The sequence below is a fragment of the Triplophysa rosa genome, linkage group LG6 (assembly GCF_024868665.1).
Source record: "Triplophysa rosa linkage group LG6, Trosa_1v2, whole genome shotgun sequence".
NCBI classification, from domain to species: Eukaryota; Metazoa; Chordata; class Actinopteri; order Cypriniformes; family Nemacheilidae; genus Triplophysa; species Triplophysa rosa.
Window position 1 is genome coordinate 14,961,532 of NC_079895.1, and position 17,482 is coordinate 14,979,013.

The following is a 17,482-nucleotide window of genomic DNA, read 5'->3' on the forward strand; positions in this document are numbered from 1 at the left end:
TATAACCATAGGCGTAATTTGCGGGTGGATGGGTGGGTCATTTGTCCCCACCACTTATTGTAAGAAATAAAAATACGGAGTGTCTATTTACCATGCAAGTAGCCTGCTTTGTAAGCAGAGGCTATGTATACTAACTCCGCCCATCAATTTCGGATTGGAATAGACAAAATGTAAGAAAGGCACAAAAAAACTAACTGCTCCGGTGGCGTAGAGCGTAAAGCATGTGTTAGCCACTTCGTGTCGTCGTGGATTCGGGACTGCTGAACGTTTTCCCTATCACACAGGGCCGGCCCTAGCATTTTGGGGGCCCTAAACTGATTTCAAAATGAGGCCCCCCATCATCTAATGTACACAACATACTAACCTTACACAGATATCACACTGACAATCTGACAATGTCAAATTAACAACACAATATAATCCCTTTACAGCTTTCCTGTAGCTCAGTGGTTAGAGCATGGTTCTAGCAATGCTGAGATCATGGGTTCGATCCCAGGGATTGCACATACACAGAATGGATAGTACAATTCAATTAATGTAAGTAGCTTTGGATAAAAGCATCTACCAAATGCATAAATGTAAATTCTGATCTGCAAATACATACAACATAATTTAGAAAGCTTAAAGTGTGCAATCAGTTTATTCAAAAGAAAGAGCTTACAAGCAGAACATCAAAAGTAATAACATGCACTACAGTAAGTTTTTACTGTATTTGTGAATTAATAAATGAATCTTTAAAATAAAATTCTAAGGACACCAGCATTCCAATTACAGATTAACAAAAAAATATTAAGTACCTTTACAAAACAACATCTCACAATAGTGCAAATTAACCTGTAAACGAGTAAAGTGAATTTTGCCATCAAGGCATCTCCTACTGCTGCCAAGCCCTAAATCCTTGCCCGTCTTGTTTTTTTGCTTGCAAAGTCATTTATTACATCATCATAGGATAGCTGGCTGCCAACCTCATGATTGATGCTAATAATGGCAAGTGCATTTAAACGTTCTTGTGCCATTGAGGATCTGAGGTAGGTTTTTATTAGCTTAAGTTTTGAGAAGCTTCGCTCCGCTGATGCCACTGTAACTGGGAGAGTACATGAAATGCGTAGAGCTACCCAAAGATTTGGGTACAACTCACATATATCTTTATCATGCAGGAATGCAAGTAGTTCCAGTGCTGTCATTTTGTCTTTAGGGAGAGTTGGGAGGCTTTCTAATTCCATGACAAGGTCTTTCCAATCAAGATCAGACTCATTTCCAGTGCTCAGTGTTCTTCCAAGCTGCTCACATTGATACCTTATTGTCTGGGTATCAAGATTTTGAAAGTTATTTAACACTCCAAAGTTGTCCCTCACCTTACCCATGGAGCTGAAACGGTCTTCCAGTGTTTGGATAGCACAATCCACCACAACATTGAAGAATGAAACTTCCATTTTTTTTAGGGCACTGGACTCTGGCTCATCAGCTGCTTCATAACTAAAGTGTCTCTTCATGGTTCTTAGCCTCTTCTCCTTAAGCAATGCTTGAACATTCATTTCCTCACACCTTTCAGTTGCTTTCTTGACTGCATCATTAAAGCCAGTAGCTCTGTAGCTCACGAGAGAAGCTTTTGTCTGATGGATGAGATCTACAGCAACATCCAGCTGCATGGTAGCAGATTGAAGCAGTTTGCTTGTGACATTAATTTTTCTCAGAATATTGTACCAGACAACAAGACAGATTTGAAATCTGAAGGAACCAATTTCTTCCGCGAGTGACTGGGCTTCAATCCTAACTGTAGGATCTTTAGTGTTCTCCCTGACCTGTAAAAGAGCCTCCCTCACCTTCTCTGGCTGGTGCTGCAACGGCTCAATACTTTTCACCCGACTTTCCCATCTGGTGTCACTCCAGCTTTTTAAAGTGATGTCAGCATGATCTTTGAGAATGGCCCATCGTTGCGGTGCAGCTGCAAAGAGAGTGAACAGCTTCTGTACAACTCCAAAGAAGTTAATTGCAACTATTGACTCTTTAGCTGCATCTGCAACAACTAAATTAAGAGTGTGGCTTCCACAAGGAACATAAAGTGCACGTGGATTTTTCTCAAGGAGTCTAGCTTGCACTCCTTTATTTTTGCCCCTCATGTTGGCTCCATTGTCATAAGACTGGCCTCTGCAATTACTAAATGGTATGCCAAGCTCCTCCAGTCTTTTTAAGATAAGAGAAGACAATCCAGCGCCGGTGGAGTCAGGAGCATCTAAGAACCCAAGAAAGTACTCCTTTATCTCTGGCCCTTTTTCTAGACTGACAGTTCTGGCCACCACAGACATTTGCTCTGTGTGGCTGACATCTGGTGTGCAGTCTAAGATGATAGAAAAATACTTTGACTCTTGAATGCCAGCCACCATTGTTTTGACCAGTTGATCACCGATGCAGGAGATTAGTTCATTTTGTATTGTTTTGCCAAGATAGGTTGTGTGGTTTCCTTGCTTGTCAGCTAGTCTGATATGCTCTCTTAACACAGGGTCAAACTTAGCCATGAGCTCAACCTCTTTTAAAAAATTGCCATTGTTGGGTACCATTAATTTGTCTTCAGAGCCCCGAAAAGCGAGGTTTCGCTCTGCAAGAGACTTAATGATTGCAATCAGTCGAATGAGAACCTCACGCCAACGTCTCTTCTCAGCCTCTGTGAGGGTTAGTTGTGTGTGGTCAATTGTTTGTCCCTTTTTTAAACCTAGTTCAAGCTCTTTCCATGACACCACACTTTTTATGTGTGCAGGGCTGTTTTCATGTTGTTTAAGGATTGCTCCAATATTAGTCCAATCACGCTGTCCCTCTGTGATTAGCTTTGAAGAGCCCTTTGAAAACAATTTGCAACACCAGCAAAAAACAGCATCACTTTTCATGGAGTAAACAAGCCATGTACGTTGGATTTTTTCCCCATTAGTGAGGAGCCGAAACTTGTAATGGAAATGAAAGCTTCTTCCGTCTTGTCTTTTTGGAAATTTAAAGTTAGGATTTAAATCGCTTGGTCCTCTAATAACTAAACCAGCCCTCTCTTTACCTGACAAGACCTCAGGCCAGTCAGCTGGATCTCTTGAAACAGCTGAGACATTTGCAGAGCAGAAAGCTCCTTCTGTGATTGCACTGGAGGATGTGGTGGAGGCAACAGCACTGTAGGTTAAGGTAATGTCAGCTGCACTGGAGGATGTAGTGGAGGCAACAGCACTGGAGGTTAAGGTAATGTCAGCTGCTCTGGAGGATGTGGTGGAGGCAACAGCACTGGAGGAAGAGGTAATGTCAGCTGCACTGGAGGATGTGGTGGAGGCAACAGATAAGCTGGAAAAAAGACCAATGTAGGCTGAGACAGGGCCAAGACTGTCATGTGAGGAGGAGGTAGCTGCTGCACAAAATAGATGGAAAAACAGAAGTAAATTTGATAGCTCATTATGATAATTTAGTATTTTTGTGTTAATTTTAATATTTTTGACAATTTATTTTACTAATAAACCTTTGTACATGTAGTATTATTATTATAAAAAGGCTATTTTAGTTGTATTTCAGTTAAGTGAGATCTATAAGAAAGTTATTTAACTGACCTGCATTTTCACCAGCTGTAAGTACATTCTTTGGAAAATATTTCAAAAGTCTCCCTAAGGTGCAAAACACACACACACGCACACACACACGCACGCACACGGAGACAGACACACGACGCACACACGTGGTTTCTGAGGACTCCCCATAGACGCATTGAATTTTATTGTACAAACTATTCTGTCCCCTTCCACACTAACCCTCACAGAACACATTAGGCATATTTTATTTAAAAATAAAACACCATTTAGTATGTTTACTGAGCGAATAGTCCTTGTACAGAACCACATTTACAAGTACACACAGCTTATTATAATGTTTTATATACAGTAGCCTATCTTGTTAAAATTGATTCAATTTTTTAATTGAACACTTACCCTTTTCTTGATATTTTCTTTTCTCATCTTCTTTCCTCTTCTTCCTCTTCTCTGCGCCAGACTGATAGTGCCGCCTTTTCATTTTTAAGCTTCGCACAGTTTAAAGCTAACGCACATGATGATTGACACTGACACAACGAGCAAGTAAATTAAATTTTTACGCACGGCAGGGGGCCCCCTAGTGGCCACGGAGGCCCCATGCAACTGCCTATATCGCTTATTAGGTGGGGCCGGCACTGCGTATCACATATCAGATTGTAAAGGTATTTATTTTTAATAAAATGATGAAAATATTTGAAAATGGCTGTTCAAGTCATACATGTACCGAACATTTTCGCTTAATTGCACTTTGATGCTATATATTCGTCCTTATTGTTCTCGACATGCGGTTGCTATCGTCTATTGCAAGATTAATTACATTTTGATACTAATTACTACGGGCATTGCGTGATAGGCTACAAATATACAACAAACTTTCTAAATTTTGTTTTGAACTCATGAAACTACAAAGTTGTGACTTTTTCCATTTATTGGAGTTTTCTATCAAGATACTTGAATGTTTGTCCTGATTAGTAGGGGGTTCCCAAACTCTCAATCCTTGACCCACGGACAGGTAATCTGTGTCAAACACCAAATTTTTAACATGGGGAAAACACACATTCGTTTCAGTAGTTTTTGTTTCATCACGAATTAATACGTTTATTTACGTACGGCAACAGCAATCCTTACATATAATAAAGCACAACATGCTTTAAATGATCTATTGATGAAAACATGATATAGTTTAAAAACAAATGGAAGCAGATCTGATATGTGAAAATTTAGAATAGTGAGTTGAGCGGATTCGAACCTGCTTCACGGCAGTGTCAAAATTAATTGTCATGCGTCTTCCGCACTTACGTCACACCACTAGACCACTGAATCCGTCGATACAGCGGAGCAGTTTTTATACAGTTTTCTGGAGGAGTCACCTACATTTTTCGCGCTTGTGACGTCCATGAATATTCCCAACGAGTTCTTACAGAAACAATTTATTAATGTATTGTTTGTGTCGTCTTTGTCCCCACCACTTTTCAAAACAAAGTTACGCCACTGATTATAACAACACTGAAGAGCGAGCTCTTGCTTTCTGATAGACAGCCTGTATCTCCACTTGTAACCGTCTGCATAATAGTAATGCCCGTTTCTTGTTAAGCAATGCATACAGAAACGTTGCCGCTGGACGCAAGCATCCCTTTAGCTTGCGTTTTTAACAACACATGAAAGTATAGCACAAGACAATGTCTTTAAAGTCTGTTAACGAATAAATAAATTATTTTAATTATTTTATTAATAAATTAATTAGAGTCGGCTCGTGGCGTCATCAAATACGTCGTTGCTAGCTCATTACGTCAGAGGACATGCGCCGTGCACCGGGTATATGACATAAAAATATATTTTCGAATATCGTGCAATCAGTGCAGTCCGCTAGCAAACTTTAGCGATTTTTTGCAAACGTTAAAAGAACATCACCGTAAACACAAACACAAGATTGAATGTAACATACATAAAAGGAAAAATTGTCATAAAAATCCTTATTAATGGCAAAAATTACTTACATTTATGGGTCTGCTTGCTCGAGTGAGCAGCCATCTTGGAAATTTTTCTTAGCCCTTCGTTTGAAGTGAGGTCCCGAAAAATCTTTGTTTGAAGGGCTATCTGGCCCTTACCCCTACCCCTCCAACCAAAAGAGAATTGAGACACCCCTACCCCTTCACGTGAACGCGCCAAACGGAGGGGTAGGGGTAGAATTGGGATTGGGCCTTATTTCTGGCACACCTCGGCGTCACTTTTAAACGCGAAGGGAACCCCTTTGGCGTCGTTTTTCGACAAACAGGGAACTGCCTTGCTGTTAGCTAAATGCTCCAGACTGAGATGCGTGCAATTCTTAGCATTTCATAATTATTTATGGTTTAAATATTTTGTAGCACCTAACTCCAACCCCACCCCTCACCCTAACCACTTCTCAACCATATAAAACACAACACGCGAATAAAAGTACAGTCACAGGTTTTATTGCACAAACTGACCAAAAGCATTACAAACAACTCGTTTCACAGACCTTTTTGCACCGAAGCCGTACGATAACTACATGAAGATGCCGTGCGTGTCGATGAATGCAATGCATGAGGTCGGCTCCCATTCAAAATATAAACCGGAACAGCTAGTAGATGCAGTGGGTTGCATGGAGTGATTTTGCGGACTAAATTAAAAATGAATTGCAAACTGCATTTGCAAATGCTTTTCTATTTATTCCTGTAAAAATTGTGACATAATCCAAACGCAAATGCAAACCATTTGCATTTGCATTTGCGCGAACGCACAATGTCCGCCAAATTTCAAAAGGAAAAGCAAAGTCTATTTGCAATTGAATTACCTCTGTCTTACGAGTTACGACCCTGCCATATTTAAATCATGGCAATCCCCCATATGCTATTTCACTTCCTCTGGCGTCCCGTATTAAGCCTGCCAAAACTCAAATGAAATCGCAAATCCCTTTGCATTTGCATTTCCTCTGACTTGTACAGAAACCTGTCAATCAATGGCGGGGGTGGGCTTATTCAACGGGGTGTGTTTGTATCGGAAAGTGACATCACCGTCGATTGGAACTTAAAGGCGCAGTCCTTAATTAACAGCGGCCACTAGCGTTGTATTATAGATTTGCCACGAATCGCTCAGTCCAAACACGACGGTGGCCACCACAGTACAAAAACATGTCGTTCTCATGTTGACGCAGGGAAGAGATTTTGCGGGCATTAGAAAGACTGTAGAAAGAGCGATGTCTTATTTATTACATAAAATAAAAGGTTTGGATAAAAGGATTTTAAGTTTAAAAATAAGGATAAATGTCAGGCAGGAGCTAGGAACTGCGTTAATATTATAAAGACTTTCCAGCAGAGACGCGTTAGGACCCGTGGTACTAAGGCTTTTAGCAGAGATACTCACAGATATCGATACTTTCCAGCAGAGAGACGTTGGAGAGAAAGATCGTCTAAAAATCACCCCCGAGGATGCCTTGATTCGGATCAGTATGTGAGTAACATACTAACATACCAAGATATGTTGTTGTTGTAATATTAGCTGTGTGACGGAGCAGTTTTGAGCGTCATTGTTTATCTGAAACCGCTTTAATATTGTACTCGTCCAGATACTGGAGAGAGAGAGAGCGAGCGAGAGAGAGAGCGCGTTGGAGCTGAAACTGGAGAGCGAGCGAGAGCGCGTTGTAGAGTTGTTTGTTCGTTTAGGGCTGCTGTACAAAACATGGCGGTGAATTCAATGTATGTAGGGCCACTCTGTATGTAGATATAAACAGCTTATTCTAAGGTATTACAAACTTAATGGTTCATTACGTAAGGTCTTTATACACGTCTGAAGAAACAGTTTTGTATATTATATTGTTTTTCTGTCAATAGATCCTCCTAAAAATGCTGTACTGTTCCTTTAAGTAGATACATGTGATACAGCTAAACACATTAGGAGTGAAGTTACAACTGCACTCACAATCGCCGTTGAAAACAGTGCAGTTTTCAGTTTTTTTTTTGTTTGGAAATAAATCGCGCTGGATCTCTGGTCTCAGAGCGGCATCACTTAGCATGTGAAACTTCGGTGCAGGATGGATAATCATCACCTTCTGCAACATTCCTCTTCACATGTTTGTTTGTTTGTGGTATTCGTTGTACAGTACTCTGAAGTCAAAGCGAGGACATGACATTTATTGACAACACTGACCGTATTTTGCATGTAAACCATAACAAAACATGTTCACTTTGTATGAATAAACAGCATCCTGCATTATCACTGTTGTTCATTATGCATATAACAAGTTAATAATAAATTACAAAAGTATGTGAATTCTACATCTCTTTATTTGTGTATCATAACATAGTGAGACAAAGATAAACTTGTGCTCCAGTGTTTTAGTGAGTTTGCTGGACACAGAAGTAGCTGTCATCTACGAATTAGAGAATCATCTACCAACCTGAGAAATTAATGTAATTATGATGAATCCACACTGCTTCAATATGACTTTTATTGGTAGCTCATTGAGATCACCAGACCACTGTTTGTGTTCATCTGTTTATCGAGCCGTTGAACTTCTTTCAATTATACTTGTTAAGTACCGCAATTGTGATTCATTGTAAAGATTTTCTCTATTTGAAACTTTGCTTCTGATCCTCATTTGTTCCATTATTGTTATTTTGGCTTTTAGCTGTAGCTGAATCCCTTTTAGCCACAACCGGTGTCGCCGTGACGGTGTCACCTTGGTGTTGGACTGACTGCCACCACTGCGACGGTGAATGACGTCACTTCCCGTAACAAACACGCCCCGTTGAATAAGCCCACCCCCGCCATTGATTGACAGGTTTCTGTACAAGCCAGAGGAAACGCAAATGCAAAGGGATTTGCGATTTCATTTGAGTTTTGGCAGGCTTAATACGCGACACCAGCAGGGGCGGTTCTAGGGGGGGCAGAGGGGGCCAGTGCCCCTGTGTCAGCACATTTGGCACCCCACTGGCCCCCTAAATCTGTAATCGTTTCTGGAATTTTTTACCTCAACCGAGCAATTTTGGGTGCAATGTACAGTTTGTCCTGCGAGTGGCAGTAATTATGCTTGTGTGCCAAAAGGAAGATTACGCAAGCAAGACGCAAGCAATGTCGATTCTGTGCTCCTTCAGCGAGATTACGTCTACATCATACAGGTAATTGAAATATTTTGTAAAAATATAATGAAAATGCATATCATTACACATCATATTAAAATACTGACCTATATTTTCCGGTGTTGCGCATGTTAAATCTACATATAAAGCAGTCGTGACTCGTGCCTATTCAAAGAATCAGCTGCTGCCAGAGAACACACTAAACACATGTTAATGAAATGAGATAAAATATAACTTACATTTATTGGGGAGAATGTTTGATAAAATGCACTTTTGCCTTATAATTAAAATAAATGGTCTGTCATTACCAAGGAATTAGCAGAGTTCAAGTAATCAATACATCTTATTCTATACTGTCCTGTATATTACTTGTGGTGTATTTGAGAGTCCTCTTTTCATTTACACATTTTCATAATTTTCCCATTTGCAGTTAAAATGAAGAGAAAAAATCATAAGGACATATTGTCCTTTTTTAATGAGAAAACTAAAGATAATATTCAGTCAAGGCTGGAGAAAGAAGTCAGAGTCAGAAATGCACAAAAGCTTAGAGAATGAAGAAAGTCCAGAAGAACAGAGGACCCATTAGCAAGGTGATTTAGTTGTGCAGAGAGACAACTTTTGTAATAGTAGTTAACATGGCATTCACATGAAAGTGTGCCAAAACCACATATATCACATGTGAAAACTTTGAAATTCATGTTTTTTTCTTTGTGTAAAGGAAATACCTGATAATGTGACTCATGTTTAGATGACTGCTTAAGTAGATTTTTTGATATCTTGTTTGTGGGTAGTTTTTCATTCTATTTTTAATTTCATGTACATTTAAGATGCAGAAAAGTGCCTAAATGTTATTATTGTTGTCATTGTTATTTTGACTATATTGTGTTGTGAAATAAATGACCATGGAACATTCATTTGAGCTGAACTTGTTTTATTAGCTTATTAGTTTACTTCTAGAGAAAACAGTAATACATGACAGTGAAAAATTACTGAAAATTAATCATGACACATGTTAGTGTGCCCCCTAAAAGCATAAGTGGCCCCTGCCTGCCCCCCCCCCCAGTTACAGTAGTCTAGAACCGCCACTGGACACCAGAGGAAGTGAAATAGCATATGGGGAATTGCTATTGCGATTTAAATATGGCAGGGTCGTATCTCGTAACACAGATGTAATTAATTTGCAAATAGACTTTGCTTTTCCTTTTGAAATTTGGCAGACATTGTACGTTAGCGTAAATGCAAATGCAAACAGTTGCATTTGCGTTTGAATTATGTCACGATTTTGACACGAACAAATAGAAAACGCATTTGCAAATGTAGTTTGCAATTCCTTTTGAATTTAGTCCGCAGAATCACTCCATAGTCGCGGGAGCCAATACCGTTTCACGTTCAAAGCCAACGAAATGACGCGAACGGTCACGAGACACGGGGCAGCCAATGGAATAGAAGCTGACGTAATTTCCTCTGGCGGCAATTTTTGAACGTCGTTGTTCACCGGATCTGAGATTTACGGCGGACGGTGATCGATTTCGCATTGGTTCCTCATAAAAATCGACCGTTTCGCGTTGGTTCCCTTGGAATATCTGTATTTTTGAACGACATTGTGACTGCTTGTATCTTGTTTTATATTACGATAAATAAACTGTTTAAATTACTGTGTAATTACTTGCTCAAACTGCCTGAATAGCGTCATGGAAACGCAATTATCCTGGCCATTAAACTTAAATGAAACCCCGAAACATCATTGCAAATTATATCTAATATACATTTTCACAATGACGGTAAAATTCGCGTTCCCTTCAACGTCGAAAAACGACGCCGAAGGGGTACCCTGCGCGTTCAAAAGTGACGCCGAAGGGCGCTGACCGAGCAGAATAAATAAATGACGAGTCGGGAGTGAGGATGTGTTGGAAGAATACCTAACAATTCTCGAAATGGGTGTGAAGGTGTGAAATCAGATCTCACACCTCTAAGCTGCTTTTGAATCACTTTTCTTTCTCACATACACAGCACAAAACAAAACCTTGCGTTTCTCATAACTGGCACACCATTTACATTCTAAGAAAGTTAGATGAAATATTATTTTTTATTCTAATGTCTATTTTTTGAAAAACCCAGAAAGAGTTTCCCCAAGTGTTTGTTTCGTGATCTGCACTTGTTCTTGTTGACAAACACCATCATTCTCATCAGCTGAAATGTGAGAGTGAGAAAGACAGATCTAGTAATGGCATTCAGCTTTGTTTATGATCACCCCATTTTCACAAGAGTGAGAGAGAATCAAGAGGTTGACATGGCAACCAGTCCATCTGGTCACACTCCAGCTGTCTTGAAAGAATCAGATGGGTTTCAGAAGGGGAAACTATTCACAAGAACGTCTTGAATGTGAAACTCTGTACTTTCATTGAAGCCACAGATAGCTCTATGTATACATGCAAAAGAATTAAACAAGTGTCTGAACCGAACATTATCATTATCAAAAAATCTGCTTTTTAAAATATTATTTATTCATTTATCTATCAGAGAAATATAAATACTTTTTGCTGGCCTACAAACATGCAATCATTTATTTTTTATCGTCTTTTTCATACTCTCGTGCTTACTGTACAAGTTTTCTTGATCATTAACTTTTGTACAATATGTTTAGAGAAAACTTTTAATCTCTTTTCCACATGAAAAGGCAAGAAAGGTCTTCTATGGTCAACATCTGTTATGCCATCTTCCATCCATAAGCACCGATTATATTTTGAGTGGAATCTATTGCATCTCTTGTGGTTTGGTTTGTCATGGTCTGTGGTATTTCCTTCTGGGCTTTTACTCCAAGATGAAAGGATTACCAGTTGTCTCTCTGTAAAGATTTACAGCATAATCATTCTGTATCAACAATTATGTTTCAAACTAATACAAAACCACTGTTTGCTAAATCCAATCTGTATAGCAGATGGGGGACCTACAGCACTTTGGGATTCAAATACATGAGAATCAAATAATACATTTATGTTCCAACTAAAAAACAAGTCATTGATTGTAAGGATATATAAATCTCTCTTTACACTAACTATAAAGCCATCAAACATTTTGTCTCTAAGCAATTCCCTGTTGTAAGGTTGTACATCCTTTACAGAAATCTTCTTGCTACTTATGTTTCAAATACATAATGTGTTTTTGCCTAAAACGAATGTATAAGGGTTTCTCAAAATAATGTTGATTTTGCTTTTGTAATGATTCATTCATCGTTGTGTAGCTGTTATGGAATTAAGTGTGATGCATATTTTGTGATCATAAATATCACTGGTCAATGTGAACGCACATCCAGAGCTTTTGCTGACTCTGAATTTTTTTAGCAAATTCTGTGGAAAAAAGTAAGAGTGGCTGCTAGCAATTGCCAAATCAATAGCATGAATCATTTGCCCATTAACAGTGCAAGTATTGTGACTAAACTGCCGTTTTCTGCCATTTACATTTGACATTTTGCCACTGATTCAAATTTGGATAAATAAGTACTATTTAAAGGGATAGTTCATCCAAAAATGAAAATTCTGTCATCATTTACTCACGCTCACGCTCATGTCATTTATACAAATTACTTTGTTCCGATGAACACAAAGAAAGATATTTGGAAGAATGTTAGTCATTTTCAATTCCGGGACATCATTGACCATAGTAGGAAGAATTAAATGGTAGTAAAAGGTGCCCGAGAAAACTCTTTGTTTTCCTAAATTCTTCAAAATATCTCATTATGTGTTCAATAGAACAAAAAAATTAGGGCTGTCAACGTTAACGCGTTAACGCATGCGATTAATTTTTTCAAATTAACGCGTGAAAAATATTTAACGCAATTAACGCAGCATCGGTTTGTTTTGACATTCTTTGTCGAGCGTTAAATTATGTAATCACGTTCTTATTCGTGTACAGGCTTTTAAACCACTTAAGCGCGATTTTAAACAGTTGCTTTGACGCGTTCAATGGAGATAGACAGCTTCTAAACTGTGGGACGCGGCAAAACGCAACGCGAGGTCCAGTCTGATGTAAACAGTCATGGGCTGAAGGCTGCGTCGGTGAATCTCTGTCAGACAGCGCATCCGTGTTAAGTTCTCTTTCGTGCTTGAATGGATAAAACCATACAAGATTGTGTCAGAAAGCCCGTTTTGTCTAGCATTTTCTTAAGAAAGACTTCAGAGTGTAAAATAAAATCTTAAATGAACGCAAAGAGTTGTGAAAATGGGAGTGCGGTGACGGTCAGATCTGCGTACTGAGACAGATCTTAAAGGGGCCACGTTCTAAAACGTGCTGCTGTGACTCCTGTCACTAATGTTAATCAAACAACAAAATAAAAGAAGAAATCAATGTGATTTTGTAGCTTTAATGAGAATTCTTCTGCATTTAATTTATAATTCAGAATTAAAGACTATAAAGTGTTTGAGAATTTCCTTCAATTTCTGTATATTTCATGATAGCTCTCAATTATATTGTTGAATGGCTATAATTAATGTTAAAATAATCAATTTAATAGAGACATCAGTTACAGTACTAATATCAAAATGTTTTCTTTCATTCATAAAATGACGCTGTTAAAGAAATATGTTGTTTCTACATCAATTTGAAGATTAAATGTGAAATTATTCAAATGTAAAAGTATATTTTAAAATGTGTGATTAATCGTGATTAATCACAGAAAATGTGTGATTAATCCAATTAATTTTTTTAATCGATTGACAGCACTAAAAAAATACAACATTTCTTTCTAATATGGTAGTGGATGATGTCCCAGAACTGAAAATTGCTAACATTCTTCCAAATATCTTTCTCTGTGTTCATTGGAACAAAGAAATGTATACAGGTTTGGAACAACCTGAGGGTGAGTAAACAATGACAGATTTTTCGTTTTTGGATGAACTATCCCTTTAAGTATTTAGAAACAAAACCTCAAATCGAATTATTAAACCTTGCTCTAAATTAATCGGATGACAACATGATCGAAAACATTCTTTGCATACAGGAATAAATCTAATAGTGTTGACTAACATACTTTAAAATGTTTAAATACCGAACTCTTCAAGTTATCTTTACTGGCCCTCCTGGGCAGACATTCCATGGAGACAGGGATTTAGTCCCTCATTGTTCCTTACAAAGCAGGTAGAATGACCTCTCTTTGTACAACCATTAAACGACAAGAGGGAAAAAGAGAGAACAACGAATCCATGTACAAAGGCTGATTCATGACTGAGACACTATTAGTCAGTAATACAAGAACAACTCAGCCCTGATGGAAGCTGGGAGGGGGAGAACGTTATCAGCATTGAGGAACCACGTGGGTGATTTTACCAGGTAAGAACACAAGAAGTCAAGCTTGTCTCTTTTAACATCCCTTAACTAGACCACTTGCAACTATGCCATTTAGCTTATTATCATTTTAACTTTAAATGTCGGTGCTCATCCTGAAATAAAATCTACAGAATCATCCCTGGCGAAACACATTAAACATCAGGGAAACTGTATCTGGCTACATTACATTAGATGATTTGGGAATTACAACAAAGTGTTCTTTGTTCTTGTCTTTTTTTCAACCACTCCCTCTCAGGAAGCAATTCCCACACATGAGCAGCTCTCATTGAGACTACAGCTTTGCTCTTTGTGGAACTGAGGGTCAGAGGTTGTCATGAGGGGTCCCCAGCTGGAGAACGTAAATCCAGACAAGGTTTGACTGGCTGCTGGCTTTTGAGTTGCTTGCTTAATTAGCTTTTACTGTCTTTGGTTTGTATGATGACTGGGTTACAAAAATGGCACTAAATCTGCCTTGCAGACATATTTCACTGCAAAAATTGATTTCTCACACCCATGTTGTTCCAAACATGTGACTCATGGACCACAAACAAAATCTTTGAAGAATCTGGAAGATTAGTTGAGGCTTTTTTATTCACTCTCAGAAAAAAAGGTATACAAAATCTGAAACTGATGCCCTTTAAGAATACTAATATGTTCTGTTTAGGTACAGATTTGTATACATTTGGCAGCAATATGTACCTTTGAGGTATATGCACTCTTATATATGCACTCTTTATGTGCATAAGTGTACTTTTTGTATCTTTTTTCTAAGAATGTACAATAAAAATTACAATATCATCTTACGTTTTTGTTCTAAAAAACAACAATAAAATAAACACATAGATTTAGAATGACATGAGTGGGTATATGATCTGAAATATTAATTTTTGTAAAAAAAGATACAAATAAAGAGCACAATTCATATACTCTTTTTGACCCTTTTTTGACTCATATCTAAAGTTTTGTTAGGGTGACATGTTCAGGAAAAACTTTATTTACAGAATATCTTGTTACGGTTATGCAAACAAAATGACTATAGCTTTCATTTCACTGGTGAGTTTCACTGTTTTGGGTGTTTACCACACAGGAATTGAGACTTTGATGTGTAAAAATCAACAGAGAACGAGAGTTATTATATTTCATCACTCAGCATACTTGTACAGGCAGAAAGTGTGAGATGCGTCTTAGCTTGTTCTTGTAGTTCCAGCAATGTTTGTATTCTGAGTCAAACATTATCCAGTCTGAATAAGAGCTCTGAATGTTTCTCAATAACAGGGTGTAGCTATATTACAGCTCATGATCATTACATGTGTGCTGCTGTTTACATCAGAAAAACAAATCTGAAAGGCAAACACATTAGACATACAGATTTATTAATGTATTTTAGTGCTAAAAATATGAATTCAAGAAAAATACGGAAAACATAGACACAGGGATAGAGATTTGTACAAAATGTTTTTGAGAAGGTTTTTTATGAGTTTCATTTTGCAATAATCACATGACCTCACCAGCACCCACTTCACTGCAAACTGTTCTAAAGAAAAGACTGAAATAACACTTACCGCAACCTGCTAATTGTCCAAAAATAGCAGATCTGTTTGTTTACAGATAAGCCCAAAATGACACGTTTTAACCAACACTATTGTGAAGGAGATGGAAAGATTTAAGGCAAGAAGTCAAACTACTGACATATATCACTAGTATGGTCTTGTTAGCTCTTGTTATGATTTTGTTGCCCTGCATACCTCAAAACAGAAGTACAAATACATATTCTTGAACACAAAACCACTTAAGTTTCATTTCTGACAGGATACAGTGCAAGGTATTGGTCATGTCTCTTAAAATATAACACAATTTAATTAAAGTATTTCCTCTGTCTGTTCACTTTTACCTTGATGCAGTTACTTTAATAGTATGTTGGAACATGAGGCGTGCATGTGTCATTAACTGAAAATCTGGGCACAGATCGAGGGAAGCACACCTGTTCTCAGTATTACTATTCTTATTATGTTGTTGACATTCATTTTTAGGTGGCTGCCATAGATATAATTGCTTGAATGCATGTGTCCTCTTTTGTAAACATTGCTTTGGAAACCACACGTTACATTCTAATTTCAGTTATGAAGGACACTAGAACATTTACTCACCAGATATTCCCAGTCGCAGAAAGGTTGCACATTAACAGTCCCAGAGGTGAGTAACTAGGACCACATTCCTATTTCCTCACAACAGCAGGATCTATCATGTCTTCATTCCCCCTGGCAGATGCATCATTAGATGGGTCTGGCTCATTTGCTAACTCACTAAATTTAATAAGCCACAATAAGATGATACTGGAATTTTGACTCTGCAACATGATCTCACACTGTAAAGATGGAACAACAAAAATAGACCAAAATACACAGCAAAGTAAAGAATTTACTTGGTATTTTTGTCCTTTTTTTCAGTACAGATACCTAAAAATTCTTAAATCTAGTTAGATTTCTTAAAGGGATAGTTCAATCAAAAATGAAAATTCTGTCATGGATTACTCACTCTCTAGTTGTTCCAAACCTTTATACATTTCTTTGTTTGGTTGAACACAGAGACGGATATTTGGACGATTGCTTGTAACCAAACAGTTCTTGGACCCCACTGACTACCATATAGGAAAAATGACAGTGGTAGTCAAAAGTGCCCCAGAACTGTTTGCGTTCTTACATTCCTCAAAATATCTTCTTTTGTGTTCAACAACAGAACAAAAATATTATGAAGTATGTTTCCTACTATGGCAGTCAGTGTGGTGCAAGGAGTGTTTGCTTACAGGCATTCTTCCAAATATCTCTGTGTTCATCAGAACAAACTAGAGGGTGAATAATTCATGATTCACTTTTGGGTGAACTATCCCTTGGATTTTTAAATAAAAACACAAAAATATATGCTAATGGGGAAAAAATAAAGAACAAATGAAAACTTAATTCAAGTTTATTTTCCTTACCCCATTTGCAGATATTGTGTTTTAATTATAAGCTTGCTTGATTTGTATTTTTTTCAGAAAGAAAGACTTAATATCTTTGGCCATTTTGCATCACAAGAAAATGTATCCTGATATAAGAAATGTTAAATATTCATACTGGAATACAAGACAAAAATACTAAACAAGAAATGAAGTGCAGTGTAGGATATAAATACTTTTAATAAGCTTTGCATAGATGGTTTCAGCGGAAACAACGTAAACAAACTCTATGTGGCCCAAACTTTCGGTAGACCTCCACAAAGCATCAATAACTGTTGAGTAGTTTTAATTTTGTTTAATACAATTAATATACAATAAAATATTAATATTAATTAATATTACTATAAATTAAATATATAATATTTTTAATATATTAACCAAACACAGACCAGAAGTTAACTTTGGGCCAGCGTGTACATCTGATGAAACCGTCTACATATGGTTTTAAATGTAGACAAAGGACATACATTGATGGATATGCTGATATTCACCACATTCAAACTGAATGATCAAGA

At 37.7% G+C, this 17,482-nt stretch overlaps 1 protein-coding gene across 2 annotated transcripts; it reads right to left on the minus strand.

The window, feature by feature from the left end:
• Positions 1-58: 58 nt before the first annotated feature.
• On the minus strand, positions 59-5,258 carry LOC130556195 (zinc finger MYM-type protein 1-like). 2 transcript variants are annotated; one of them, XM_057336983.1, is made up of 3 exons: positions 3,951-5,258; positions 3,576-3,629; positions 59-3,376 (listed from the first exon to the last, which is right to left on the minus strand). In XM_057336983.1, the coding sequence occupies exons 1-3, from the start codon at positions 4,030-4,032 to the stop codon at positions 891-893; spliced, it is 2,622 nt and encodes an 873-aa protein (XP_057192966.1). In that variant the 5' UTR covers positions 4,033-5,258; the 3' UTR covers positions 59-890. The 2 variants fall into 2 exon arrangements, with proteins under 2 accessions (XP_057192966.1, XP_057192965.1); XM_057336982.1 differs by having other exon boundaries at positions 62-3,379; positions 3,951-5,256.
• Between the last annotated feature and the right edge of the window lie 12,224 nt (positions 5,259-17,482).